The following is a 14149-nucleotide window of genomic DNA, read 5'->3' as shown; positions in this document are numbered from 1 at the left end:
TCTCCCTCTGGGTCCGCTTCATTAGAGCAGAGCTTTCTAGACTTTCTGTCTGGGTGGTCCTTTCCATGGGCCTCCCCCTTCTTCAGACATATTTAACTACTTAGAAAGCTGCATACAAAGGCCTGGTTTATGTGCCTCCTTAGGAGTAGGGATAGCTATGGATAAAGACAGTGTATCCCCTGCAATTCTCTGGAAATAGAAACAACTTCTCAACTAGGCCACGAAGGCCCTAGATTCCTGTTGGGGCTTCAGCTAAACACAATTTCCCTCCCTCCATTGGTTATGGAAGTAGGATGGTAATAATAATGTAGTAATAGTAATGTAGTTAAGAACTGGGAAGAAGTTTGACCTTTGGCCTTGGGAAACAGCTTGGAGGGCAATCTTGGCAGTCTTATAGGCTCATAGGAGCTTATGGCCCCTCACTTCAAGTATGGGGAAAGGGAAGAGGCTAAGAACCAATGCAGCAGCTCCCCATTTATCCATGGCAGAAGGCCCCTGATGCCATCATCCTGGGTAGCAGCAGTCTTCTCGGCTCAAGGAACTCTTGCCAGCAGGGAAGGATGAGTTGTAACTGGGGGATGGATTCCTGGAGTAGCAGCTGTCGAGTTTTGTCTGAGACGGCAAGCTCCCGGAACCCTGTTTCTCAGCACATCCCCAGGGCCCTCCCTGATTCAGCATTCGAGGTCCCCTTTCTCCTCTTCCTCTACTCCCCTCATTGAGCATCACTGGGAGGGGCAGGGCAGGCTCTATTAACTCTTCTGTCTGCCTGGCTTTTCTGATTTCTGTCCATGGAAAGGTGGCCGGCCAGTGGACATTCAGTTGCTCATTATGTTTCAGACATACTCAACCCCTCTGTAGCTGCTACCAAAAGAAAACAAAAACTGTCCCTGCCTTCTGGCAGACAAACAGAGCAAAGAGAAGAAAAATCAAATCAAAGCGTCTTGGGCACCCAGCCAGTCCTGAAATTGTCAGACAATAGCAGCAGTGTCCTGAGCTGGGGGCTGCTCCCAGCTGGGACTCAAACTCAACAACGCCTTCCTCTGGGAAAGCTTTTACCTTTTGTTTTCTCCAGCTCCTTCCTTTCCTTGATGCAGAGGGAAGGCACAGGAGAGGTTTTTCCTCTGTGTCACTGTCGGGGGTTCTAAGGCCTCCGTGGGGAAGGACAGGAAAGAGTGTAGAGGAGGGCTCTGAGACAGTGTAATCAATGCCCTTTACTCCTCCACCCCACTTTCCCTCCCAACCCTTTTCTGTGGTCAAGGGCTCCTTGGGAGACCCAGGCCCTAAGGGGAAGAAAGTTCTGGGAAAGAGGACAAAACCTGAGAACCAGAAGGGCCTTTAACAGTCAAGCAGTCTAACTTTCTCATTTTGCAGATGGAAACACTCAAGGTCAGAGAGGAGAGAGTGATTTGACCCAAACCAAACAACATTACAGAGGACAGATTTTCTTCCACCCAGGCCAGGACTCTGTCTCCAGCACCATCTAGGCCCCACCAATTTAATTTTGGTTCCAAAGGGGACCATGCTGGGCACCACCACAGCTCTTTATCCCCACATCCCCCTCAGCCCTAGTGGTTTCAACCACTTCTGCCGGGCCATTTCAGCTCCTCCCTGATTAGGGCAAACTTTCAGGAGCCCTGTTCTGACCAGTGGGAGGAATGTGGAGCTCCAGGGCTCTCAAGAAGGCTGACAGAGGTGGAGATCCCCCAGGGTAGAAATACTCATCGAGTCTCTCACAAGTTCTGTGACTAAGATAGGCAAGATTACTCAAGTAAACTTGAGAGCCTTGAGGTTTTTGAAGCAATGCAGAAACCAGTATTTCAAATAATTCTTTCTAATTACTGCCACCCACAGTGAAGACATCAAGAGAAACCTTTACTTTGATAATTCTAGGAGGTGAAATCTCACCCCAGGAACCACTTTTATCTTCCACCAAACACCTGCACGTTGTAAAAGCAATTCAGGGAGAGAGCAGAGTGAATGTGTGTTTGGAAGCAGGGGTGGTGGAGGGAAGGTGGATACGCCTCTAGAAGGGCTGTGAATATGGAAATTTCATTCCTCAATTATCTGAAGCAGGAGAGTCTGCAGAATTAGGATATAAAGGAGTGCAGGTGGAGGACAGTCAGAAGGAATTTCAAGTCATGATACAGGTTTCTGGCTCTTCCTTCCCAGGTTGGGCAAACCTCAGTGAGGTGAGGTGCAGCGGGGTCTGGCTTGGCTCAAACCATGGCTCTTCATGTTCTTATCTCTACTAAAACCTGTGGGAATAGACTTGTTGGCTAGGCAGGGGCTGCCCCTGCTTCTGTTCAGAGTCTTCAAGGGATATTAGTTGAACTGGGGAAAATGGCTAGAGGCTGGGAGGTGAGGGAGTGAATGGTGAGCATGGATGGTGGGGCTGTGGGTGACGTGGGGAAAAGGGCTGGGAATCTGTACGGCAGGTATGGGAGCAGAGTCTTGGGCTGATGCTCAGGGTTGGCACTGCCAGCAGCTAGGCCTATGGGTCTAGAAAGGCTGATTAGGATAAGGGACTGAAGTACTCCCAGGTCCTTTTAGGTGGGGGATACTTTCAGGACTGGGCTGGGTCAGCCGGTCAGAAAGTAGCCTTCCTAGGAGCTTTATATCGGACAGCTGCTGCCCCCAACTGATGCACCTTGGCACACAAGAGTTAGGCCACTGTGTCTGTCCTGTACCACACCCTTGCTCTAGATGATCTTTACCACCTGACTCATGAACATAAACACTGTGTACACCCAGGGTCCACCTGACGCGGAGCTTGGGACTGCTCCACAAGTCTCCAGCATGCCTTTGGAAGCCCTTCTTTATTGGGAAATAAATACAGCGTGAAACATGTGGGCCAGTCAACATCTGTGGTTTTGGAGGCCAAAAGGAAGGAGTCTGACTTGCTGAGAACTCAGATCTCCATGAGCTGGTCACTCCCCACGATCACCTCGTTCACTCGTTTAGCTACAAAAGAAAAGGAAAAAAGTTTCCTGAGAACTGGCAGCAAGATGACATTTCAAACCCAAACCCAACTGCTTTTTTTTTGGGGGGGGGGGTACAGAGTTTCACTCTTGTCACCCAGGCTGAAGTGCAAAGGCGCAATCTCGGCTCACTGCATCCTCCACCTCCCAGGTTCATGCGATTCTCCTGCTTCAGCCTCCCGAGTAGCTGGGATTACAGGCACCCACCACCAGGCCTGGCTAATTTTTGTACTTTTAGTAGAGATGGGGTTTTCATCATGTTGGCCAGGCTGGTCTTGAACTCCTGACCTCAGGTGATCTGCCAGCCTCAGCCTCCCAAAGTGCTGGGATTACAGGTGTGAGCCACCACGCCCAGCCAAACCCAACTGCTTCTAATTCTGTGTTCACAAAAATTTATTTCTCTATTATTGTGGCTCTGTTCTTGAGAAGCTCTTGGGAATAGGGGTATGAGAGAGGGAGCACCTTCCTATGCAGGAGGATGGGACCAACTTTCTACATACCTGGCTGTGGTGAGCTTTAAATAGGAGAACTGAAACTGGGTCTTAAAGGGTGAACAGTTTCTCCAGGCAGTGATGGAAAGGAAGATACTCTAGGCTGTGAGAACAGCAAGGGCAAAGACAGTGAGATGGGAGAAAAGGGACCATGAAGTACTGTGGTGTGGCCAGAGGATAGGAAACAAGGGGATAAGAGTAAGAAATGAGGGCCGGGCGCAGTGGTTCAAGCCTGTAATCCCAGCACTTTGGGAGGCCGAGACGGGTGGATCACGAGGTCAGGAGATCGAGACCACCCTGGTCTACACGGTGAAACCCCGTCTCTACTTAAAAAATACAAAAAACTAGCCGGGCGACGAGGCGGGCGCCTGTAGTCCCAGCTACTCAGGAGGCTGAGGCAGGAGAATGGCGTAAACCCGGGAGGCGGAGCTTGCCGTGAGCCGAGATCGCGGCCACTGCACTCCAGCCTGGGCGACAGAGCGAGACTCCGTCTCAAAAAAAAAAAAAAAAAAAAAAAAAGAGAAAAAAATGAGGCTAAAAGGATAAATGGTGATAGTCAAAGAAAGGGCAATACCTTATATATAATATGGAAATAATGACACCTACTGCATAGGGTTGTTGTGAGAATTAAATGAGTTAAAGGTAAGTGAATGCTCAGTAAGTTGTGGCTATTATTATTTCTATAAAGGTCAAATCCATAAGGCCCTCCATGACATCTTTGCTTACCTCTCCAGCTCCATTTCCCACTGTTCTCCATTTTATTCTGCAGTTTACCAATAAGCCATACTGTTTTAATATCCCCCCCGCCTCCTTTTTTTTTTGAGACAGGGTCTTGCTTTGTTACCTAGGCTGGAGTGCAGTGGCACGATCTTGGCTCACTGCAACCTCTGCCTCCTGGGTTCAAGTGATTCTCCCGCCTTATCCTCTCCAGTAGCTGGGACTACAGGCATATGATGCCACACGTGGCTAATTTTGGTTTTTTATTTTGTATTTTTAGTAGAGATGGGGTTTCACCATGTTGGCCAGGCTGGTCTTGAACTCCTGGGCTCAAGTGATCCGCCCCGTCTCGGCCTCCCAAAGTGCTGGGATTACAGGTGTGAGCCACTGCGCTTGGCCGTGTTTTATACCTTTGAACTTTGGTACATGCTGTTGCCTCTGCCTAGAATGCTTCCTCCTCCATTTTTTCCCATTGCACTCTTATTACCCTATGTGCCCTAATGTAGCACCTGTAATATGTGATGCCTTCCCTTTTGAACTGTCCATGTCCTGCTTTGTGAAACCACTGTACCTAATACAGTGGTTAATACAGGTACCTAATACCTAATACCTAATCTCTATTCCTACATCATTATACCATTCTCCTCTACTTCACTATATGAACATTGAGGGCACCAGGCATGGAGGCTCACGCCTCTAATCCCAGCACTTTGGGAGGCCGAAGGGGGCGGATTACCTGAGGTCGGGAGTTTAAGACCAGCCTGGCCAACATGATGAAACCCTGTCTCTACTAAAAATACAAAATTGGCTGGGCATGGTGGTGCATGCTTGTAATCCCAGCTTCTCGGAAGGCTGAGGCAGGAGAATTGCTTGAACCCATGATGTGGAGGTTGTGATGAGCCGAGATGGCACCATTACACTCCAGCCTGGGCAACAGGAGTGAAACTCTGTCTCAGAACAGACAAACAAACAAACAAACAAAAACAAGAACATTGAGAGGAGAGATGGAACAGTGTAGTTATGATTATATCCCCAGTGTATAGCACAGCTACTGCCCCATGATGATTTTAGAGGTTTTGGGTAATGATAAAGATAGGATATGGTCATGTAAGTGGAGAGCTAAAGCTGAATGGAGATGAAGGTTGGTAGAGAAGTTCAGGGAATCATGAAGCTGGAGAGCTGATGAATATGTTTAAGTTGTCCAAGATGTTGTGGACAAGTGAGGGAGAGGAGAGGAAGACTGTGAACCATAGGCTAAAGCTCTTAATAAATGTAGGGAAGTACCCTGGAAGCTGACCAATGATGGGGTGAAAGGTAAGAAGAGCTATAGAAAACTTTCAAGGAAAAAGAACTATAGAAAGGAGGCAGTGAGCCAATGACCTGGAAGGGGCAGGGGGAGCTAGGGAACAGAGACTATATCTGGCATGTTGGGGTTGATGTATTTTCACAGCAATTCAGTAAGCTGGAGGAAACCTGTAGGGGCACAACAAGCAGAACGAGGCCAGGTGCGGTGGCTCACTCCTGCAATCCCAGTACTTTGGGAGGCCAAGGTGGGTGGACTGCCTGAGCCCAGGAGTTTGAGACCAGCCTGGGCAAGACACCATCTCTACAAAAAATAAAAATATTAGCTGGATGTGGTGGCACATGCTTGTGGTCTCAGCTACTCAGGGGCCGGGGTGGGAGGTCGCTTGAGCCCGGGAGGTCAAGGCTACAGTGAGCTGTGACTGTGCCATCTACACTTCAGTCTGGTGGTGACAGAGCAAGACCCTGTCTCAAAAAAACAAAAAACAAGCAAAGCTAGTGATGTTTGGTCAGGGATGGGAGTAGGCTCCAGTAAATACACTGGAAAATCTCTGGGCTGGAATCAGGTTGGGAAAGATCCCAAGGGGAAAAATATAAGGGAGGGTGATAAGTTGGGAAAACAGCAATGGGATAGAAGGGAAAACGTCACAAATAAAAAGTGCACTGTTGGGAAACTGGGAAGGCTTCCTGCTGGCCAGGAGGATTTGACCTATGTCAAGTATACGTCAACCCCCTGACCTATACCAAGTCTACCTTCATGGTCAAAGAACTGATCACTCTGGCCACAGGGAAGAGATCCAAGTTATCTCACTGACTGTAAGAAGAGACTCAGATGAAGCATGCTTTTAGCAGTTAGTGGTTTTGTTTTTTTTTTTTTTGAGATGGATTCTTGCTCTGTCACCCAGGCTGGAGTGCAGTGGTGTGATCTGCACTCACTACAACCTCCGCCTCCCAGGTTCAAGTGATTCTCCTGCCTCAGCCTCCCAAGTAGCTGGGACTACAAGTGTGTGCCATCATGAACAGCTAATTTTTGTATGTTTAGTAGAGATGAGGTTTCACCATATTGGCTGGGCTGGTCTCAAACTCCTGACCTCAAGTGATCCAATTCTTCCAGTTGCCACATAAAATGGTTTCAGACCCAGTCTGGGTTATCTCAGCTGTGCCAAGGTTTGGGAGCTGCCATGCATTATCCTTGGGTCCTGCATTCTCTGTGCTTTGACCACTGGTTAAGGTCCCAGCTTTGATGGCTACCTTGCTGCTTTTCCTGGTGGTTTGACAGGCTATAAGAAGACCTAACTGACCAGGCGCAGTGGCTCATGCCTATAATCCCAACACTTTGGGAGGCCGAGGTGGGCGAATCACCTGAGGTCGGGAGTTCGCAACCAGCCTGACCAACATGGAGAAACCCCGTTTCTACTAAAACACAAAAAATTAGCAGGGTGTGGTGGCACATGCCTGTAATTCCAGCTACTCAGGAGACTGANTCTTCCAGTTGCCACATAAAATGGTTTCAGACCCAGTCTGGGTTATCTCAGCTGTGCCAAGGTTTGGGAGCTGCCATGCATTATCCTTGGGTCCTGCATTCTCTGTGCTTTGACCACTGGTTAAGGTCCCAGCTTTGATGGCTACCTTGCTGCTTTTCCTGGTGGTTTGACAGGCTATAAGAAGACCTAACTGACCAGGCGCAGTGGCTCATGCCTATAATCCCAACACTTTGGGAGGCCGAGGTGGGCGAATCACCTGAGGTCGGGAGTTCGCAACCAGCCTGACCAACATGGAGAAACCCCGTTTCTACTAAAAACACAAAAAATTAGCAGGGTGTGGTGGCACATGCCTGTAATTCCAGCTACTCAGGAGACTGAGGCAGGAGAATTGCTTGAACCCGGGAGGTGGAGGTTTCGGTGAGCTGAGATTGCACCACTGCACTCCAGCCTGGGCAACAAGAATGAAACTCCAAATCAAAAAAAAAAAAAAAAAAAAATCGACAGTGATGTCAACTGCTCTCTAAAGACGGCTTTATCAATTTATGTTCTCGCCCGCAGTGTATGTATGTGCTTGTTTCCCACATCCTCACCAGCCTTTGGCATTATCGGTGCTGGTGTGAGAAGTAAAAATGGAATCTGTGATTGTAATCTGGTTTACCTTTGGCTTCAATCCTCTGGCCACTTCCAATCAAGCAGTCCTTGATGTCTGCACCCTTCTCGATCACAGCATTGTTGCAGATGACACTGCCTTGGATGTTGCTTCTGTAACACAGTAGCCAAGTTAGGGAGGACCGAGGGCTTGCATCACCATCCTCATTACTACTGGTTGGGGGTTCTGGCTCCTCCCTAGGCCAGGAACAGCTGGGCAGTCTAGTTAATAGCTACTCACCTCAAGTTATGAGTGAAAGACAGAATGGTAAGCCAAGGGAGGACCTGGCTTCAGAGAAATCCAGATTTGGGACTATGCTCATAACGATCTTTCTCTAAGGCCTGAAAAGATATTCTGACTTCAGTTCCTTTTTTTTTTTTGAGACAGAGTTTCACTGTGTCACTCGGGCTGGAGTGCAGTGGTGTGATCATAGCTCACTGCAGCCTCTAAAACTTCTGGGTTCAAGTGATCCTCCCACCTCAGTCTGTAGCTAGGACTACAGGTGCACACCACCATGCCTGGCTAATTACTTCAGTTCTAGAATCCCAGAACCTAGAGGTCTAAATTCCATCCAACCTCTTCTTTGGTCTGGGGCTGGTCCTTAGGCTGACCCATCACTGCTACGTCTCATCTGAGAATATATACCAAATTTCATTTGAAGCTCAGAAATTGCAAATCCTCCTAGGAGATCAACTCTGGAAACAATGGGCTCCCCACACTCTCACCACAGACTCTGGTTAAGCAAAGTGATACTCATTCAAAAAAAATTTTTTGTCTTTGAGATATGGTCTCAGTCTATTGCCCAGGCTGGAATGCAGTGGCGCGATCTTGGCTTACTACAGCCTCCACCTCGTGGGTTCAAGCAATTCTGCCTCAGCCTCCCAAGTGGCTGGGACTACAGGGTTACCACACCCGGCTAATTTTTATATTTTTAGTACAGATAGGGTTTCACCATGTTGGCTGGGATGGTCTTGAACTCCTGGCCTCAAGTGATCCACCTGCCTCAGCCTCCCAATGTGCTGGGATTATAGGAGTGAGCCACCGCGCCTGGCCTAAACAATTTTTTAAGAGATAAGGTATCATTATGTTGCCCAGGCTGGCCTTGAATTCGAGCTCAAGCAATTCTCCTGCCTCAGCCTCTCAAGTCTCTGGGACTACAGGTGCCCATCACTATGCCTGACTAAAAAGGATTTTTTAAAAACCAACTCCATTCCACATAAAAGACTACTCCAGATCCTAAAGCATATCCCAAGAGCAGCACCACTTGCACATAGCATTTAAATGTATTTAAAAAGCATCCTCCTAGGCCAGGTGTTATGGCTCACCCCTGTAATACCAGCACTTTGGGAGGCTGAGGTGGAAGGATCACTTGGGCCCAGGAGTTCAAGACCAGCTTGGGTAGCACTGTGAGACTCTATCTCTACAAAAAATAAAAAAGCTAGCTGCATGGTGGTGCATGCCTGTAGTACCAATTATTCAGGAGGCTGAGGCCGGAGGATTGCTTGAGCGCTGGAGGTAGAGGCTGCGGTGAGCTGTGATCGCACCACCGCACTCTAGCTTAGGTGATAGAGGGAGATCTTGTCACAAACAGAGCATCTTCTTGGCTCTTAAAGACTGCCAGGTTGGAGGAAAGGTCCTTTTGAAAATTATGACTAATGTGGCTGGGTGTGGTGGCTTATACCTGTAATCCCAGCACTTTGGGAGGCCAAGGCAGGTAATCACCTGAGGTCAGGAGTTCGAGACCAGCCATGGCCAACATGGTGAAACCCCACCTCTACTAAAAATACAAAAATTAGCCAGGCATGGTGGTGCATACCTGTGATCCCAGCAACTCAGCAGGCTGAGGCAGGACAATCAATTGAACCCAGGAGGTGGAGGTTGCAGTGAGCTGAGATTGCACCATTGCACTCCAGCCTGGGCAACAAGAGCGAAACTCTATCTCAAAAAAAAAAAAAGAAATTTATGACTAACCTTTATTGTACATCTACTCTATGCCAGGTATTGTGCTAAATAAATACTCTCTGTACGTTATAGGAGTGACTTTTACAAATCTAGTAATTTCTTTTTTTCTTTTTTGAGACAGAGTCTTGCTCTGTCACGCAGGCTGGAGTGCAATGGTGCGATCTCAGTTCACTGCAACCTCTGTGTCCCAGGTTCAAGCAATTCTTCTGCCTCAGCCTCATAAGTAGCTGGGATTACAGGTGCCCACCACCACGCCTGGCTAATTTTTTGTATTTTTAGTAGAGGCAGGGTTTTGTCATGTTGACCAGGCTAGACTCAAACTCCTGACTTGAGGTGATCCAGCCTTTTTTTTTTTTTTTTGAGACAGAGTCTCGCTCTGTCTCCCAGACTGGAGTGCAGTGGCATGATCTGCCTCAAGTAAACTTCAAGTGATCTGCCTACCTCAGCCTCCCAAAGTGTTGGGATTACAGACATGAGCTACTGTGCCTGGCCACAAATCTAATAATTTATTTTATTTGAGACAAGGTCTCACTTTGTTACCCAGGCTAGAGTGCAGTGGCGTGATCTTGACTCACTGCAGCCTCCATCTCCTGGGCTTAAGTGATCCTCCTGCTTCAGCCCCCCAAGTAGCTGAGACTCTATAGGCACATCCCATCATGCCTGGGTAACAAATCTAGTAATTTCATCTGAAAATCACCTGAGCAGTGTAAAAAATAACAAATAAAGCCACCCTCAGTGACATGGCCCCCATCAATTATTTTGGTAACTCTTGGATAGGTATTTAACTAGAAGAAAACCTGGCCGGGTGTGGTGGCTCACGCCTGTAATCCCAACACTTTGGGAGGCTGAGGCGGGCGGATCATGAGGTCAGGAGATCGAGACCATCCTGGCTAACATGGTGAAACCCCGTCTCTACTAAAAACACACACACACACACACACACACACACACACACACAATTAGCCAGGTGTGGTGGCGGGCGCCGGTAGTCCCAGCTAGTCAGGAGGCTGAGGCAGGAGAATGGAGTGAACCTGGGAGGCGGAGCTTGCAGTGAGCAGAGATTGAGCCACTATACTCCAGCCTGGGCAACAGAGCAAGACTCTGTCTCAAAAAAAAAAAGAAAGAAAGAAAGAAAGAAAACCCCTCCTAGATGATTCTGGGAGTACTATTTTTATCTCTGATGCAGTAAAAAAGAGCAACCACATTTTGCAGATGAGGTAACAGATTCAGAGAAGTTAAATCATTCACCCAAAACCATATAACGGCTAGTAACAGATTTCAAATCTAGGTTTGCCTGACTTCAGAATCCATAATTTAATCATAATGCAGTAGAAGGAAATTAAGAAAACACTACAGGAGACCTGGAACTGCCTTATTCTGAGCTGATAAGGCTCAGTGGAAGAAGCACTTTCCTAACAAGGGAATCGTCAGAAATGGGAAGAGAAAAAATGGGCAGCTGGAGGGGAGAAGGAGGAGGATAGAGAGGGTGTAAGCACTCTTTTTAACAATACAAAACTAACAAAAAATTCCGAACCCAAGAGGCATGAGGGGGTTGGAAAGAGGACATTCCAAGGACTAAAAACACTGATACACAGACCATTAAAAAAGATTCTTCCCAAATGCCAAAACTTAGTAACATGCATAAAGAAATACTAGCACTTTATGGCATTTCAGTCTTCTTTATCTCTGTTCTCCTAGGAGGTTAAAGCCTTTTGGAAAGTAACAAAAGGCCAAAACCACAGCACCTCTGTGGTGTAGGCTAGAGATGGGCAGAGACAGCACTAGTTTGCCCTTTGGCAGACTTGGGATACACTCAGTGGGTGGGCTTTAAGAGAGCTTCCATAACTTTCCAACTTGCTAAACTTGCAAAGCAGTCCAGTAAGCAGTTAGGGTGGTTCCCGCTTTTTGGGGAAAATTCCTCCAAAAGGGGTAATAAGGAAGTACAGAAAGCTTTAGATACAGAGGATCCTGGGACAGAGCTGCCTTTCAGTTGGCTACTAGTTTATCATGGAAAAGTCTTATTTCTTTTTCCAATGTGGTAGTAGGGGTATGCTTCCTACTTAGTCATAAGAGCCAAAGAATGTATGCTCTGAAGCTAGGCAAGAGGTAAACATAGTCAGCAGACAAGAAACAGCCAAGAGGAACTCAAGCAGCCATAATTAGAGACAGTTAAATGTCTATTTTGGATTCTGGGATATAAGTGGGAGAGATTTCTAGAAGGAAGAGACAAGAATAACTGAGGTCAGATTTCCACAGCAACAAACAGCCTGGTTTTCCTTAGGCTCAGTGGATCTGATTGGGGTCTTCAGGAACCTCCCATATTGTCTGTCTCATCCAGTTTATGTGTAACTCTTTCTGAGACACATAAACCACTGCTGTGGAGCCTGCAGATATGATAGGGAAAGTGGGGTGACCAATGGAAAACTGTGGGCTCTCCTGAAGCTCCTGGTAAGTGGATCGATGGAAGGCTTTGAGATGAATACCTGACAACAGCTTACTGGGTGTGAAGCTCTTTTCTGACCATATGTATCCTCAATTGTTCCCCAGTATTACTGTGCAGCCAAAATCACCTCCAATAGCAAGGCTGAGGTATTTTGGAAAAATTTCAACCCAACACCGTTTCTCCCCATCCAAGAAGAAACTCCAGAATCAAGGATTTTACTGGGAGTGTATCTGTTCATGCTACAGGGAATGGAAAGATAGGACTATATCAAACAAGCCCTCTCCAGGTTGCCAATTGGCAGCAAGGACTCTGTCTTTTTTGTTTAGTGCCTAAGGAGAGAGAAGAGGTGAGTTGCTATAGTCCAACAAAAGAACTTGCTTCAGACTAGAACTACAGCTTCTGCATCCTAGTTTTAACTCTCAGGTTGGCACGAAGCACTCCTCTGTGCTAATGTCTAGCTGTGTTCTCTAAGACGCTGCTCAGTGATGGCTAAGACTAATGGAGACTTGGTCCTCATTTCTCCTTGGTGGGTTCAAATTTCAAGCGCAGATGCAGGTTTTGCAAATTTACTCTGAAAATTGTAATGCTTCACTGGAAAGGAGGCCATGAGAAAAACAGAGTTCTATAGTAAGATCACTGCTTGGCCAGGCACACCACACTATACTATGTGGTGGCGTATCACCTGAGGAAGAAGGCTTACTGGGAAGCAAGAGTGCCTCCAAATTCTTGCTCCTCTTCTGGCTTTAGGTAGGACTTTTCTTCAGTTCTTTCAAGGGAGGAAAGGGAACTCCCATATATCTAATGTCTAATACATCTCAGTCATTATATACAGCACTTTACACTAATTTTATTTATTTATTCTTCTTCTTATTTTTTGAGATGGGAGTCTCGCACTGTTGCCCGGACTGGAGTGCAGTGGCGCGATCTTGGCTCACTCCGATTCTCCTGCCTCAGCCTCCCAAGTAGCTGGGATTACAGGCATCTGCCACCATGCCCGGCTAATTTTTTGTATTTTTAGTAGAGATGCGGTTTCACTATGTTGACCAGGCTGGTCTCAAACGCCTGACCCACCCACCTTGGCCTCTCAAAGTGCTGGGATTACAGGCATGAGCCACCACACCCAGCCTACACACATTTTATAACTGAATCCTTTCAGCAAACTTGCAGGGATGGTGGCATTTATTCCAATTTTTACAGAGAAAATTGAGACTCACAGATATTAGGCAATGTGCCCAGGCCTAAAGTGACACTCCACTGTATCACAGGTTCCTACCTCAGATATTGACTTAGAGAATATTCGGCAAAGAGCCATGAAACTTCTCAGTAACTCTGAGGATGGGCAGGTTCTTTTCTTTTTTGAAGATTAGTTGGCAGGCTTTCTACACTACTCATGACCCTGGGGGAAAGGGAATAAAACTGAAGATACGTGTAGCTTTTCTAGGCCTCTGACTAAGGTCTGCTTTAGGCCAACTCAACACTTGGGCCCAAAGATTATGGCTGAGTCACCTCTATCTCTCTAGGTACTGGGAGCCTGCTAACCTAAGCCCTTCTAAGCTGGGTCCAAGAATCTCTCTAGAGAAAGAGCCATGTGTCATTTTTACTAAAAATTATTTTTTATTATTTATAATTTAAAACTTTTTTTTTGGGAGAGATGGAATCTTGTTATGTTGCCCAGGCTGGTCTCAAACTCCTGGCCTCAAGTGATTCTTCTGTCTCAGCCTTCAAAGGGTTGGGATTACATGTGTGAGCCACTGCATCCGGCAACTATGTATTATTATTATTATTATATATATATTTTTTGAGACAGAGTCTCACTCTGTCGCCCAGGCTGGAATGCAGTGGCCAGATCTCAGCTCACTGCAAGCTCCGCCTCCCAGGTTTACACCATTCTCCTGCCTCAGCCTCCCGAGAAGCTGGGACCACAGGCGCCCGCCACCTCGCCCGGCTAGTTTTTTTTATTTTATTTTATTTCTTTTTTAGTAGAGATGGGGTTTCATCGTGTTAGCCAGATGGTCTCAATCTTCTGACCTCGTGATCCGCCCGTCTCGGCCTCCCAAAGTGCTGGGATTACAGGCTTGAGCCACTGCGCCCGGCTAACTATGTATTATTATTATTATTATTAT

The 14149-nt window shown here is 47.1% G+C and overlaps 1 protein-coding gene across 2 annotated transcripts in view; it reads right to left on the bottom strand.

Annotated features, from left to right (window-relative positions):
* Window positions 1-2735: 2735 nt before the first annotated feature.
* Window positions 2736-14149, bottom strand: part of EIF2B3 (eukaryotic translation initiation factor 2B subunit gamma) — a 155666-nt gene continuing 144252 nt past the window's right edge. For both annotated transcript variants that reach the window (XM_017881820.1, XM_017881819.1), the window contains exons 11-12: window positions 7631-7734; window positions 2736-2961 (exon numbers count right to left, since the gene is read on the bottom strand). In XM_017881820.1, coding sequence (XP_017737309.1) covers window positions 2909-2961; window positions 7631-7734 — 157 coding nt within the window. In that variant the 3' untranslated portion in view covers window positions 2736-2908. The remainder of the gene's footprint in view (window positions 2962-7630; window positions 7735-14149) is intronic.

This window comes from Rhinopithecus bieti, unplaced genomic scaffold (assembly GCF_001698545.2).
Source record: "Rhinopithecus bieti isolate Rb0 unplaced genomic scaffold, ASM169854v2 scaffold_12155, whole genome shotgun sequence".
NCBI lineage: Eukaryota > Metazoa > Chordata > Mammalia > Primates > Cercopithecidae > Rhinopithecus > Rhinopithecus bieti.
Note: the sequence above shows the minus strand (reverse complement) of the source record. Positions and strands in the feature narration are given on the sequence as shown.